The sequence below is a fragment of the Ovis canadensis genome, chromosome 1 (assembly GCF_042477335.2).
Source record: "Ovis canadensis isolate MfBH-ARS-UI-01 breed Bighorn chromosome 1, ARS-UI_OviCan_v2, whole genome shotgun sequence".
Lineage (NCBI taxonomy): Eukaryota > Metazoa > Chordata > Mammalia > Artiodactyla > Bovidae > Ovis > Ovis canadensis.
This window is the reverse complement of record NC_091245.1, coordinates 5,316,108-5,329,113: the sequence shown is the minus strand read 5'-3', so window position 1 is coordinate 5,329,113 and position 13,006 is coordinate 5,316,108. Positions and strand designations below refer to the sequence as shown.

Below are 13,006 nucleotides of genomic sequence, written 5' to 3'. Positions count from 1 at the left end.
AATGGGATTATTAAAGATATCTCTTAGACCCAGATAAATATTTGATGATTTGGCAAAGCGCTGGGGTTTCTTTGCCGGTGTTTCTTCTGCTGACGCATCTGCCCCCTCCACCTAGGGTCTGGACCTTGTAGCTTCATTAGACTCTGCAAATGAAGGCAGGCTGGGATTTCCCCAGAGTATGCTTGTGTGCGAGAGCTTGGCCGGAAACTACAGATTGGGGTTTACCAGAGGGGTGAGGGTGCGCGCACGCCTGCAAGTGTGTGCGTGCATGTAAGCATGTGTGTGTGTGTGCGCGCGCGCGCGCGCACGGAGGGTGGGTGGCCAGGGCGGAGGGATGTAGGGGGAGGGGGCCCGGGAAAGGAAGCAGCAGATGCCGGTTACAAAGCTGCCATCTAGAGGCCGCCCGCCCGCAGTGTATATAACGCGAGTCTGAAGCCCCAGAAAGCTCACACTTCTGCGAACTGCTCAGCCCTAAGGCACCGAGCGCCGGAACCCAGAAGGCAAGCCGCAGGAGCCCAGCGCCCAGGTAAGGAAACGCTGCTGGGTCCGCAGGGCGTGCGGACGGCGGGCAGGGGTCTGCTCTTAAGCGCAGTGGTCTTTTTCCAGAGCTCTTCTTTCTAATAAGCTCTGATGGGTGCTGGCGAGTCCGCAGGTCTTGTTTCCGAAAGCCCAGGCGGCGTGTTGCCTTGCGAAGTGCGCCTGCTAACTCGGGGCTTCCCGTGGGCTGCAGAAAGTCAACAAGGGCTGTTTTCTGAGGTGGAAGGCGCTCTCTGTGTGTGTCTCCGTTGGACTGAGGAGTCTGAGGTTCATCTGCAGGCAGACTCCATCCCGCTTGCTCAAAGTTGGCATAGGGGTCAGCTTAGCACCGCTGCCTGCCTGGTTTCTCTTCTGCCTCTCCACTGGGGAAACAGGACTGGCACTAAACGTGTAATTCCAGAAAGATGTGCCCGTTACGAAGAGGCGTCCTCCAGCGGAGAAGAAAACTGGGCTGAGAGTCTTTTTGGGTCCAGAATGGGTTTGAATTCACTGCGCTGGAGGATTACCAGAGCCTGTAAATCCGGAAGCTATAATAGTGCATGTTAAATACAGCCCGGCCCTCTTGCCTCTCCACTACATCCTTCTTAATCTGACTATTTGCTGTTCTCTCAGAAGGTGTTAAATCTGACTACAGTTGGAAAAAAAAAACAAAAAAGGCACACACAGAAGTCCAGGATCTTGCACTGTGATTGTACTCTTGAAGTAAAAAACATGAATTTTGTTCGATTTTGTTCGCCTGCATGAAGATCTGAGGAGTGACTCAAAACTCTGCAGTGAGGTCAGGCTTGGGTGGTTAGCCAAGACTTGGAAGTTCCAGGGAGAATGAGAAGCTGTAAAAGTCAGACTGCCTGTCTCCCTTTTTCTTTCTCTGTCTTTCTTTCTTTCCCTCAATTCATTTGCTCACACCAGGATCATTACGTTTTCCAGACGTAGAAGAGCCCCCCCCCACCCCAAATGGTTTACAGCCCTTTGAAGGTATTTGATGCCCTGACATCTCTTGAAACATTCATTCTGCAGAGTCTCAATGTGGTAACTTTTTCTTTTCTCTTTAAACGGGCAGATGCTGCCTTTGTGTCGCTTTATTTATTCCAGGGAAATGCGGAGATCAAATAGGCTCTCCTAGAAAGGCAAGTGGAGGCGGCTGGTGTCTGCGCTTCACTTTCCATAGATTTTAAATGGATAAACTGCTTGCCCTTCTTTCATCAGCCCTTGAGCTTCCCCAGATGCAGAGCCTTTTTCTAAAGCAGAGTTGCACATGGGGAGCTCTAGCTTGGAAACAATTTGCTCTTTTTTCCCCAGTCTCTGCCATAAACACTCCAGTGTGCACCAACTGTAGAGCTCCGTGCCCTAAGCTCCTGGAGATGAGGGTTGGGGAGGAGGGTTGCACAGGATTTGGGTGGAAAAGCAAAAGAAAATTGAGACTTGCTGCTGTGTTTTGCTGCTCATCTGATTTTTTAAAAGGGTATGCATTGCAGTTATCATTTTTTAAAAGTTCTGGAAGGTACAGTGTAGGCAGCATGCAGATGCTCAACTGAGTTAGGACTTCCGAGGTTATCCCATATTAGCAGCTAGTCTTGAGAGACTGGAGAAGGTATTATGGTTTCTAATCAGGTCCAGAACAGGCAAAGTATAGTCTTTCTGGATGGAAAAAAAAAACCCAAAACAAAAAAAAAAAACCTTACTTAATCAGGAACAGTGGCTTTTTGTCTGATCACTCCAGGCAAAGAGAGAGGCTCGTGTTTTCCAGGAGACACCAGGGAAATTGGTTACTCAAACCTGAGACTGAAAGAGGGTCATTCTATGAACCCTAAGGGTAACCAGGAGAAGGAAAAAACCTTAAAGGTTTTAGGACTTGTGATGTTCTCAGTGATTCTGCGGAACACGAGTGGAATTTTGGGCTAGAAAGTATTTGTATTTTTCATCCAGGCAACCATGGAACTTGGTTTTTATTCAGGAACAGAAATAGTTTTAGAAGGGCTTCCAGACAAATTGCGTGTGTGTAGGTGGAAATTTGTGTGTCATGTCAAGTGTTTCTAAAGTTCAGGAAATTATAGCTCTGGGAGACATATGTTTTATTAAAGTGAAAGCAAGCAGAAAAAAAGGAAAGAGAAAAAACGGGGCAGTTCTCTGATTTTGAATACTTAATGGTTTGCTGCTGGAATCTTTTGGTTACACAAGAATCGACTCAGCTTAGAACTGGAAAAAAAACATACGCTGTTGCTTGGTTCTTCAAGCGATGAGAGAGTTGCGTATTTTCATAGTGAAAATTTTGCGGAGCCCTAAGCAGATTTGGAAGCTGACTCTGCTTTTTGTTCCGAGGTGGAGGGGCTGAGGCCCCCTCAGGTGGTGCCCACGGGCAGGGGACAGATAAAGGGGGCAGGGCCAGCCGGATGGCCAACACCTCCCAGCTCTCTTATGGTCCAGGAAACCTCTGTCACGTCTTCTCCTAGTTTTAAGTCTAAGATGGGAATCCCACTGTGTGTAGCCCAGGGTTTGGGGTTGTCCTAGGCTGGCTGACCCCCCACCGTTCGTCCTGCTTCTAAGCTGGGTGGGAATTAGGGCTCTGGTTACACCCGCCAGCCCAGACGGCAGCCTTTGTGCCGTGGGAACCTCTGGGTCTGCCCTCCTGGGTCCTGTGCCGCTTCCCAGTCGGGCCGCTGAGCACAATAGGACAGATCAGGTTTCTGGATGTGGGGTTCCTTCTCTTTCCCCCAGTTCTCCCCGGGTATCCATGTGAAGTGTGTCTGAGGACTCTGGAAATAGATGGCCTCTATCTGGATTAGGGTTTGGATTTTTCTCTCTCTCTCAAACAACTCAGAGCAGTGCTTTACTTGTGAAAAATAACAGCAGGCAGGATGTCATTGTTCTGTTTGTTTGACATGGGGTAGGGGGAGACAGACTGCCCCCCTGCCCCCATTCTGCTCTCAGTCCTAGCAGGTGGCCTCTCAAGCCTGGGCCGAAACTTGCCTGGACATCCCCGTAGATTTAATGCAGGATTGATAAGAAATGAAACAAACCCCAGAGCTGTGCAGTTTCCTAAGGACTTTTAGAATTGGTGCTCTGGGACAACCCAGAGGGATGAGGTAGGGAGGGGGATGGGGGGACACATGTATACCCGTGGCTGATTCATGTCGATGTTTGGCAAAAACACCACAATATTGTGATTAGCCTCCAGTTAAAATAAATTAATTAATTTGAAAAAAAAAGAGAAAGGAATAATGCAGGTCTTCGTATATAAATTGCGCTCCTGGAGTGGAAAGGTCTGGGCTTTCGCAGGAGACCTGCTTCTGCGTCCCCCTGGAGAGTCCCTGGGGACTAGGGAGGGTGAACAGAGTTGGTTTCAGCCACACCCCTGAGTTTCTGGCCCCGCTGCCTGTCTGGCCTCAGTTTCCAGGTGCCCAGTGGCGAGGTTAGCCAGGCTGGGTGATCGTGGTGGGACAACACTGAGCTGCTCCGTGAAATTCCATCCTGGGAGGACATGAGTTGAGCCCCAGTTGCAGAAAAGCCAGTGAAGAAGGTCGCCAGCGGGCACAGGTCCTGGAGAGCCCCGGATCCCCTCGGTGCCGAGTCAGTGCCCTGGGTGGCCCGGCCCACGCCACCTTCTCTACACTGCACCTGGGCCTGACAAGCACCCGGCTTCTCCTGCAGGCCTGCTGCCTCCTCCCTCAAAAGCCTTTTCTGCCCCAAAGCGAGGCCCCTGCTCAAGACCGTGGTGGCTCCCGCATGGACAGGCTCAGCCAGGTTTGGTGACCCTCTGGTAGCACATCACTGACCACCCCAGCACCCACTTTTTTCTGGGGGGTCCCCATCGGTCACTGGAGGGAAGTCCCTCTCCATGCTCCAGTGGTGTCCGCACTGCCTTCCCGCCTTCCCAACCCTCTCGGTCAGCTGGCAGGTTCCCGGGGGTGGGTGTGGAGTGATGATTCTGGTCTGTTATTGCCCCAGAGCAGTGCCTCTCACAGAAGGGGCTTCATAAACATTGGGAGGGGCATAGAAACAGGTGAGACTTAGCTCAAGGGAGGGTTCCGGAATAGTCTCCTTGGGGCTCCTCTTTCCGTTGATAATCTCACATTTCTGGTCTCGGGAACTTGATTCACTATTGATTCATTGATTATGAATTCATTGAACATGTGCTTTGTCCAGGCGCCACTGCTGGCTGCCAGTATGACATCATGGGGGTGGGGGCTTGAGGAGGAAGGAGGGGAGACAAGGGCACAGCCTCTACTCACACAGAGTAGAGGTATAGGCCTGGCTGGCAGAAGGTGGGGGCACTAGAGGCGTAAATGGGGAGAGGAGGGCCTACCCGGCTGGCCAGGAAGGGCGCTCCAGGTCTGTGACTGGACTTTGCACGTGTGCTGAAGGCACTGTTGGGGAACTCCGGCTGGGTACCTGAACGTGGGGCCGTCTGTGTCCTGCAGGGAGCGACTGTGGTCCAGTGGAAAGACATGTTCCTTGCAGGCCAAAGCACCAGCCCACGGACTCTGAACTTGGAGATGTCTCATTCTGGCTTTGCCTTCAGCTTGCCGGGTGTGTGCAGGGAGACCACTGGGGGCAGCTGAATGTGTCGGGCCGCTTGGAGCTGTGGTCACCAAGGAACGTCGATTGATGAATAATAAGCCCGAGAGACGAGGGGACATCTCCCTTCTAGCAAATGGGGACATGAGTGGTAGATGAGTCTCTTACAGATGCCAGTGTGGGGTTGGGGGGTGGGATGACAAGGTGGACAGACGCTGGTTCTCCATCCTGCAGGCCATAGGAAAATCTGCTTCCTGAGGTGGAAGTGTGATGCTCTCTGGGTGCAGATGTTGGACCCAGAATCTTCAGGAAGTGATCCCTATAGAGGGAGCTCGGTGAGAGAAACCAGTATCCATTGGGAAAAAAGGGAACGAAAAAAAAGTGATGCTGATTACTGCTTTGTTTTCAGCGGGGTCCCTCTGGTCTAGAAAAAATGGACCACAAACTGCCATTGTTCTGTGGGACATTCGTCCCTCTAGTAAAATTTTCATAACTCCTGATGCCAAGTTTCAGATCACACTGAAGTGTGTGGGTGAAAGCTGCGATCCCGCCTTTGTCCTCTTCCAGCCCAGTTTTATACTCACTGCGGATCTTTCCCCATGCTTTTACACACAGATGGGTGTGTGCCCAGTCACTTCAGTCGTGTCCGACTCTTTGTGACCCCATGGACCGTACATAGCCTGCCAGGCTCCTGTGTCCATAGGGTTCTCCAGGCAAGAAGACTGGGGTGGGTTGCCGTGCCCTCCTCTAGGGGATCTTCCTGTCTTAGGGACTGAACCCGCATCTTTTGCGTCTCCTGCCTTGGCAGGCAGGTTCTTTACCACTAGTGCCACCTGGGAAGCCCCTTATGCACATACATGTACCTATAAAAATGCTCGTAATTCTTGTTTTTTGGGGGCATGTATATATGTGTAACTTCCCATGCTCATAAAAGCACCCCCCTTTCTTTGTACAGCTGTATTATATTCCAGACAGTGGTTCGCAGTCCTTTATGGATCGACATTTACGTTGCCACCATTTTTTTGCTGATATATAAATAGTGCTTCAATAAACATCCTTGCATCTTGGGAATATTTATTTTGAGAAGAGAATGTGTGAGCTTGTGAGATCAAAGACCTGAAAGAATCTTTTATCCCAAGCCCTGTTGCTTTCCTTCCATGAGGACTCTTTACGCAGATGTTATTAACCTGTGTTAGAAGTCGTCTCTCATTCTCCTGCCCTCCCTGGTGGGGGCTCTGACCCCCAGGGACGCAGCTGGTGGGCAGGTGTGACTGTCACCCAGAGGTCCCGCCTGAGCTCTGGCCCAAGCTGATGGGAACGGAACTGCTGGCTTATGGCAGCAGAGGGGGTCTGGTCCACGTGGACTTGGGAGTCAGCTTCAGGCCCTGGGATCTTCAGCCTCACCACTGCCCTTCCTGCCATCACAGACTGGCCACATGGCCTGGAGATGTCACCGTGTACACGAGGATCACGGCCCATGCTTCCCAGTTGGCATAGGCAGTGAGCCCTCCAGTTGCATGGGATGGGCCCTCGCTTTTCCTGGGGGCAAGTGGAGACTCTGGTGAAGGGTCTCAGGGGTTTGAGTGGCCTCAGGGAACTGCTGGGATGCATTCCTCAACCCTTCTCCCTCAGGTTTGGCCGGGCCTTGGGGAGCCAGGGGCCTGGGTAGACGTTCTGCAGTTGCTGGATCACATCTTTGTTCAGGTCAGGGTCTTGAGAGCATCACCTGTTAAAATCTAAGACAGTGACTTAGGAAGTTTGTTGTCTTAGGCGCGGGGACCACCCATGGTTAGCCTCGGGCCTCCTGAACACACGCTCAGAGGCCCACTGATTGCATTCGACGTGACCTGGCAGAGGTCTTTTTATGATACTATTCTCTTTTTCTGGAATGAGCCCTCATTTGTTTCCAAAACAGAACAGGTGAAAAATGACAGGTGACGTGGGCTGTGCTCTCCTGTGGCATTTCCCCCCCCTTTGGCTTCCCGTTCACATCTGCAAGGGCTGGATTGCTGCACTCCTTGTGCGCACAGCTCCTCTCTCGCGGCCTCCCTTCCTTCTCTGGACCCCTGGAGCCTCTGCCCTGGGAGGGGAGGGGCCAGTGGGCTCCCTGGAAGAAGGCCAGTGGGCACGGCGTAGGCCTCTGGCTCATCTCCTGGGCTGGTGGCTGGTCAGTGATTGGTGGTGGATGATCGGTGGGCCAGCTGGCTTTCAAGCTCCAGCGTGGCGCCCCCCCACCCCCGCCCCAGCCTCTGCTGTTCCCCCAGCCTCTGCTGTTCCCCCAGCCCCTCCTGGAAGATTCCCCACACTGCCCAAGAGGAAACAGGGCGACTGCGAGTGGCGGGGGCGGGGTGGCAGTGGACCGACTCTTAAGTCACCTTCTGGTCCCAGAGGACGAGTGATCATTGAGTTGGGCTTTCATTGTCCAGAGACCAGAAACCTAAGGACCCGATGGGGTCCCTGAGCCCTTCCCTGCCTTGGCTGTGGCCCGGGGGACACCGAGGGCTGGCCCAGGCTCAGAGGCGTGAGCGTGGACGGTCTGCTGTGCGGGAGATGTGGGCCCTGGAGGGACACAGACTCCTGGTGATTCCTGTAGGCCTCCTGCACCCATGAGTCCCTCCATCCACACTGAGCCGTGCCCCTCCACCTGGGAGCTGGGGGGCGCAGCGTGTCCAGTGAGCTGGATGACTCCTTGGGGGGAAGACGGAGGTAGGGGCATAGCATCTCGGTCAGGCTTCCTTTTTCTCGAGCCCCCGTGCACGGCGCAGACCCCAGGGATTCTGGCTGTGTCTGTGGAGGCCTGGTAGGGCTGTGCTAGGGTGGGCAGAGGAAAGGACCCCTAGCCAGGGCCTAGCCCCACTCTGCCCGCCTCTGTGGGGCAGCGGCTCGTCCTCCGGCTGAGTTCTGCAGGAACCCGGGTCAGATGAGGTCATGGGCTGAAAGTGCTTTATAAGCTAAAGTGAAAGTGTTAGTCGCTCAGTCGCACCGACTCTGCAACCCCACGGGCTGCAGCCCTCCAGGCTCCTCTGTCTGTGGGGTTTTCCAGGCAAGAATCCTGGAGTTGGGTTGCCATTTCCTCCTCCAGGGGGTCTTCCCGACCTGGGGACTGAGCCCATGTCTCTTCTGTCTCCTGCGCTGGCAGAAGGCTCCTTACCACTAGCGCTACCGTTACCACGAGGCCTTAGGGAAGCCCCATGCCCTGCTGAAAGCGTGTTTCATGGATCACAGCCTGGTCGTGGCGAAGGGGCTTGTGTTACTCAGTGAAGCTATGAGCTGCGAGTCCATCACCCGAGATGGACGGGTCACAATGAAGAGTTCTGGCAAAACGTGGTCCACTGGAGAAGGGAAGGGCAGACAGTACGAAAAGACAAGAAAATATGACACCGGAAGGTCAGAAGTGCCCCCCAGGCTGGGAGGTGTCTATGCTTCTCCCGAAGGAGCAGAGCGCAATTACTAACAGCTCCAGAAAGAATGAGGTGGCTGGGCCAAATCGGAAACGACGCTTAGCTGTGGATGTGTTTCATTTTAAGGAGATGGGAAAAAAAGGGGGTCACACCTTAGAGCCACGCAGGAAAGCCAAGCCCAAGTGCTCCCCTCCCTCTCTCCTGAAGTCGGGGGTGCAGCGGGCACCATCAGTTCCTGGCTGCTTAGCGGCCCAGGGTGGCGAGAGGGCCAGGAAGACCTTGGAAGCAGGGTCTGGAGGTGGCTGCCCACCCCGAGGCCAGTCCAGGCCTCTCAGAGGCGTGTGCTGTGCGTCCGTGTCCACTTGGGGTCCTCCAGCTGCGTCTTGCACAGTCTCTTAGGAGGATGAGTTTATTTGTCCTAACTTGACCTTGGGTTTCCCTGGTGGCTCAGCTGGCAAAGAATCCACCTGCAATATGGGAGACCTCGGTTCGATCCCTGGGTTGGGAAGATCACCTGGAGAAGGGAAAGGCCACCCACTCCAGCATCCTGGCCTGGAGAGTGCCCTGGACTGTGTAGTCCATGGGGTTGCAAAGAGTCAGACATGACTCAGCGACCTTCACTTCATTTCACTTCAACTTGACCTTGCTGATTTTCCATACATGCCCTCTGGTTGTGTTTTGCAACAAGTTGGTGGTCCCAGGACCTGAGTGTCCTCCTAGTGACGGGGGGAGGCTCTGAGGACCACCAGGTTTCCTGGCCTCGGGCCCTGTGGTTCCATCACCTCCTCCTCAAAGGTCCCGCTGTGTCCAGCAGCAAAAGGGGACGCTGAGGCCCGGTCAGGTCACCTGGAGGGGAACCAGCAGCCACTTGCCGCTCACAGAGGTGAACAGACAACAGCTGAGGGCCATCTCCATACCTGTGGTCCTAAGGCAGGTCCACAGCTGTGAGTCTGGAGGCTGAGGTGGCCCTGGGTGGCACCAGGTGCATGGCCTCACTTCTGGGGCGTCTGCTCATTTCCCCTGGAGGTAAAGGCATCGGCTCGCTGTCTGCAGGCAGCTCCTGCCTCTCCCCGCTCCCAGGGCGGGACATTGACCACTTAGCCACTTGGTCAGTTTTGAATGTGGAGCAAGAAGTAAGCGAGTCTGTGCTTTTTGATAGGTCAAGAGAGGGGGAGGATGCAGTGTTGAGCTTCTGTCTGTTAGATTCTGTCCTCAGCCCTTGAGTTCTTAGGTAGCCCTGGGAGACGGGGGCTGGTGCGCTGAGAAAGCAGTGGCAGATGACGGGTTAACTAGACTCACATGAAGCACTAATGAGGGAGGAGCCCGAATCCCAGCCCAGGATGGTCTGGTCACCAGAGGGGTGCTCTCCCACCTGGGTCCCTGTGGACTGTTAGCCCGGTCGCTAGGCCCCGACTCAGGGACCATCCTTCCCCATCCTCCAGGGCCTCTTGTGTGTGGCCTGGAGTCCAGTTTAGATGAACTTGGCAAATAAGCTTGGCTTGCAGTCAGTTCTTACCTGTGACAAGGGAGGAATAGACTCCCTACTCTAGACGGTAACGCCCAGCAGGGCACCCTTGGGCCAAGTGGTTTCGTTTTACAGCCCCTTCCTGTGGGGACGCAGTGAGGCTGTCCACCCAGGGTGGTGGTGAGGGGGCTTCAGAGCCTTCAGGTGGGCGAGTCAGCAGGAGAAGACAGCCCTGGGCAGCTCTTGGAGCTGATGTTCCTGGGCCGTCATCCCCAGGCACAGTAACGGCTCAGGCTGGATTCTTCTGGGCGTTAAGATGGTGCCAGTCGAGAGTGTTGACCTCACGCCAGATCAGCAGGGAAGACCATTAGGAAAAGCCAGCCCCTCCAAGACACAGCTTTGGGTCTTGGTACCAGTTGCTTTCAAAGCAGTTGGACAAATAAAAGATGGAAAACCAGGCAATGGCCACATTTGGAGATGGCTGGTTGGTGGCTCTGAGTTGCGAATCACATGGCAAAGTCGGAGGCTGTGGATGGGGGTGCAGTGAAACTGTGGGGCGGCCACACACTGTCCACACCTCCAGGGGTCTGCAAACCACAGGCAGCCCGACACGGCCGAGCAGGACGCTTGTTACTCACCAGTACAGGGAACAGATCCAGCCCCTGCTCTTGGGTACGTGGGTGAAATGCCTCCGCTGTCTGCAGGGGAAAGCGAGCTGGCCACAGGCACCTCTGGGCTGAGCCTCAGCTGCCTGATGGCCCTCTGACTCCCCAGAATGTGTCAGTTTCATATCCGGGGCACCGCCCAATCTGGTGACCTCTGGAGAACACAGTCCTGCAAAGACAGAGGAAGCAAACACTTTCACTCTTTGAGAGAGACGGATTCACGTGGTTTTAGAACGTGGGTGTGTTTTGTTTTGCAGATTCTGTCGCGGTCAGTTTTGTTCTCTCCTTTCTTTGCAAAGTTACCTGGGAGCTGCCGTGAAACTGCTGAGCAGACGGGGGTGCTGGGAATGCGCTTTACAGGCCTGGCGCGTTTGCTAAGGGATCCATTCTTCTCTTGCATCTTTTAAAGCTGTATTTGCTTTTGCGCACAGGCCGTTGGACCGCTGCCCTCGACACCATGGATCTGCATCTCTTGGACTACTCGGAGCCGGGGAACTTCTCCGACATCAGCTGGCCCTGCAATGGCAGCGACTGCATCGCGGTGGACACCCTGCAGTGCGGCCACGTCCCCAACAAGAGCGTCCTGCTGTACACGCTGTCCTTTGTCTACATCTTCATCTTTGTGATCGGCATGATCGCCAACTCCGTGGTGGTCTGGGTGAACATCCAGGCCAAGACCACGGGCTACGACACCCACTGCTACATCCTGAACCTGGCCATCGCCGACCTGTGGGTGGTGGTCACCATCCCCGTCTGGGTGGTCAGCCTCGTGCAGCACAACCAGTGGCCCATGGGCGAGCTCACGTGCAAGGTCACCCACCTCATCTTCTCCATCAACCTCTTTGGCAGCATCTTCTTCCTCACCTGCATGAGCGTGGACCGCTACCTGTCCGTCGCCTACTTCGCCAGCACCTCCGGCCGCAAGAAGAGGCTGGTGCGCCGCGCCGTGTGCGTCCTGGTGTGGCTGCTGGCCTTCGGCGTGTCCCTGCCCGACACCTACTACCTGAAGACCGTGACGTCCGCCTCCAACAACGAGACCTACTGCCGGGCCTTCTACCCCGAGCACAGCGTCAAGGAGTGGCTCATCAGCATGGAGCTGGTCTCCGTGGTGCTGGGCTTCGCCATCCCTTTCTCCGTCATCGCTGTCTTCTACTTCCTGCTGGCCCGCGCCATCGCCTCCTCCAGCGACCAGGAGAAGCAGAGCAGCCGGAAGATCATCCTCTCCTACGTGGTGGTATTCCTGGTGTGCTGGCTGCCCTACCACCTGGTGGTGCTGCTCGACATCTTCTCCATCCTGCACTACATCCCCTTCACCTGCCAGCTGGAGGCCTTCCTCTTCACGGCGCTGCACGTCACGCAGTGCCTGTCGCTGGTGCACTGCTGCGTCAACCCCGTGCTCTACAGCTTCATCAACCGCAACTACCGGTATGAGCTGATGAAGGCGTTCATCTTCAAGTACTCGGCCAAAACGGGCCTCACCAAGCTCATCGACGCCTCCCGTGTGTCGGAGACGGAGTACTCCGCTTTGGAGCAGAATGCCAAGTGATGGCTTCCCGTGCGGCCTCTGGACCTGTGCACGGCTTCTGGACCTGTGCGTGGGGGCTCCCCCGAGGGGACCCGCCGGGCCGCCTGGTTTTCCGGAGGAAAGCCGAGTGGCTTCGGGCTTGGTGACCCTCGTTGGCATGGAGAGGGCCAGCCTGCGTCCCTCTGGCTCCTTTCTCGCTCTCGGCCCAGCGGGACCCTCGCGGGGCCCCTGTGACAAGCCCCCGCCGCTCGTCACACCAGCTTCGGGACAGGCTTGCCTGCACTTCTGTAACATAGGACTTTTCTGTGCTGCCTGAAGGTTTTATAATGGGGATTTGTATTTAAATCTTAAGACTATTTTTCTCACTCTCGATGTACCCTCTCAATGTATTTGAAAGTTTATATTTTAAATATCGTATGGGAGGATCCATGCTGACATGTACTCAGTGTTGTAGTTCTGAGGTTAGCTTGACTTCCGTTTTGACTAAGGATGGCATTAATTGTTAGCTGTTTTGAAAGCCTCTTGCTATATAAATATATATATATATATAAATAAATATATATGCCAGTCTTGGCTGAAATGTTTTATTTACAATAGTTTTATATCTGTGTGGTGCTTTGGGCCGGTCTGGGATACGGAACAAAAACTGCTCTGTAATGCAGTTTGTGACATTAATATTATTGTAAAGTGACATTAAAAATAAATGCAGTGACACTATCCCAGTCTGTAACACGGCACACAAAACAAACCCTTGTATTCCAGAGAGTTCTTTCCATTTGTAAGTTATTTTTTTTTTTAATAAAGATTTTTTTTTTCCTAAAAAAAGGTGTTCGGATCTCAGTTTTCAAAGCATGTTTGGCATTCAGGCGGCATGTTTGATGATAATATACAAATATTT

At 54.0% G+C, this 13,006-nt stretch overlaps 1 protein-coding gene across 1 annotated transcript; it reads left to right on the top strand.

Annotated features, from left to right (window-relative positions):
• The first annotated feature begins 416 nt into the window (after window positions 1-416).
• On the top strand, window positions 417-12,933 carry ACKR3 (atypical chemokine receptor 3). The gene is made up of 2 exons (XM_069544223.1): window positions 417-526; window positions 11,015-12,933. Exon 2 carries the CDS (start codon window positions 11,041-11,043, stop codon window positions 12,127-12,129), a length of 1,089 nt encoding a protein of 362 aa, XP_069400324.1. The 5' UTR covers window positions 417-526; window positions 11,015-11,040; the 3' UTR covers window positions 12,130-12,933.
• Window positions 12,934-13,006: the final 73 nt, after the last annotated feature.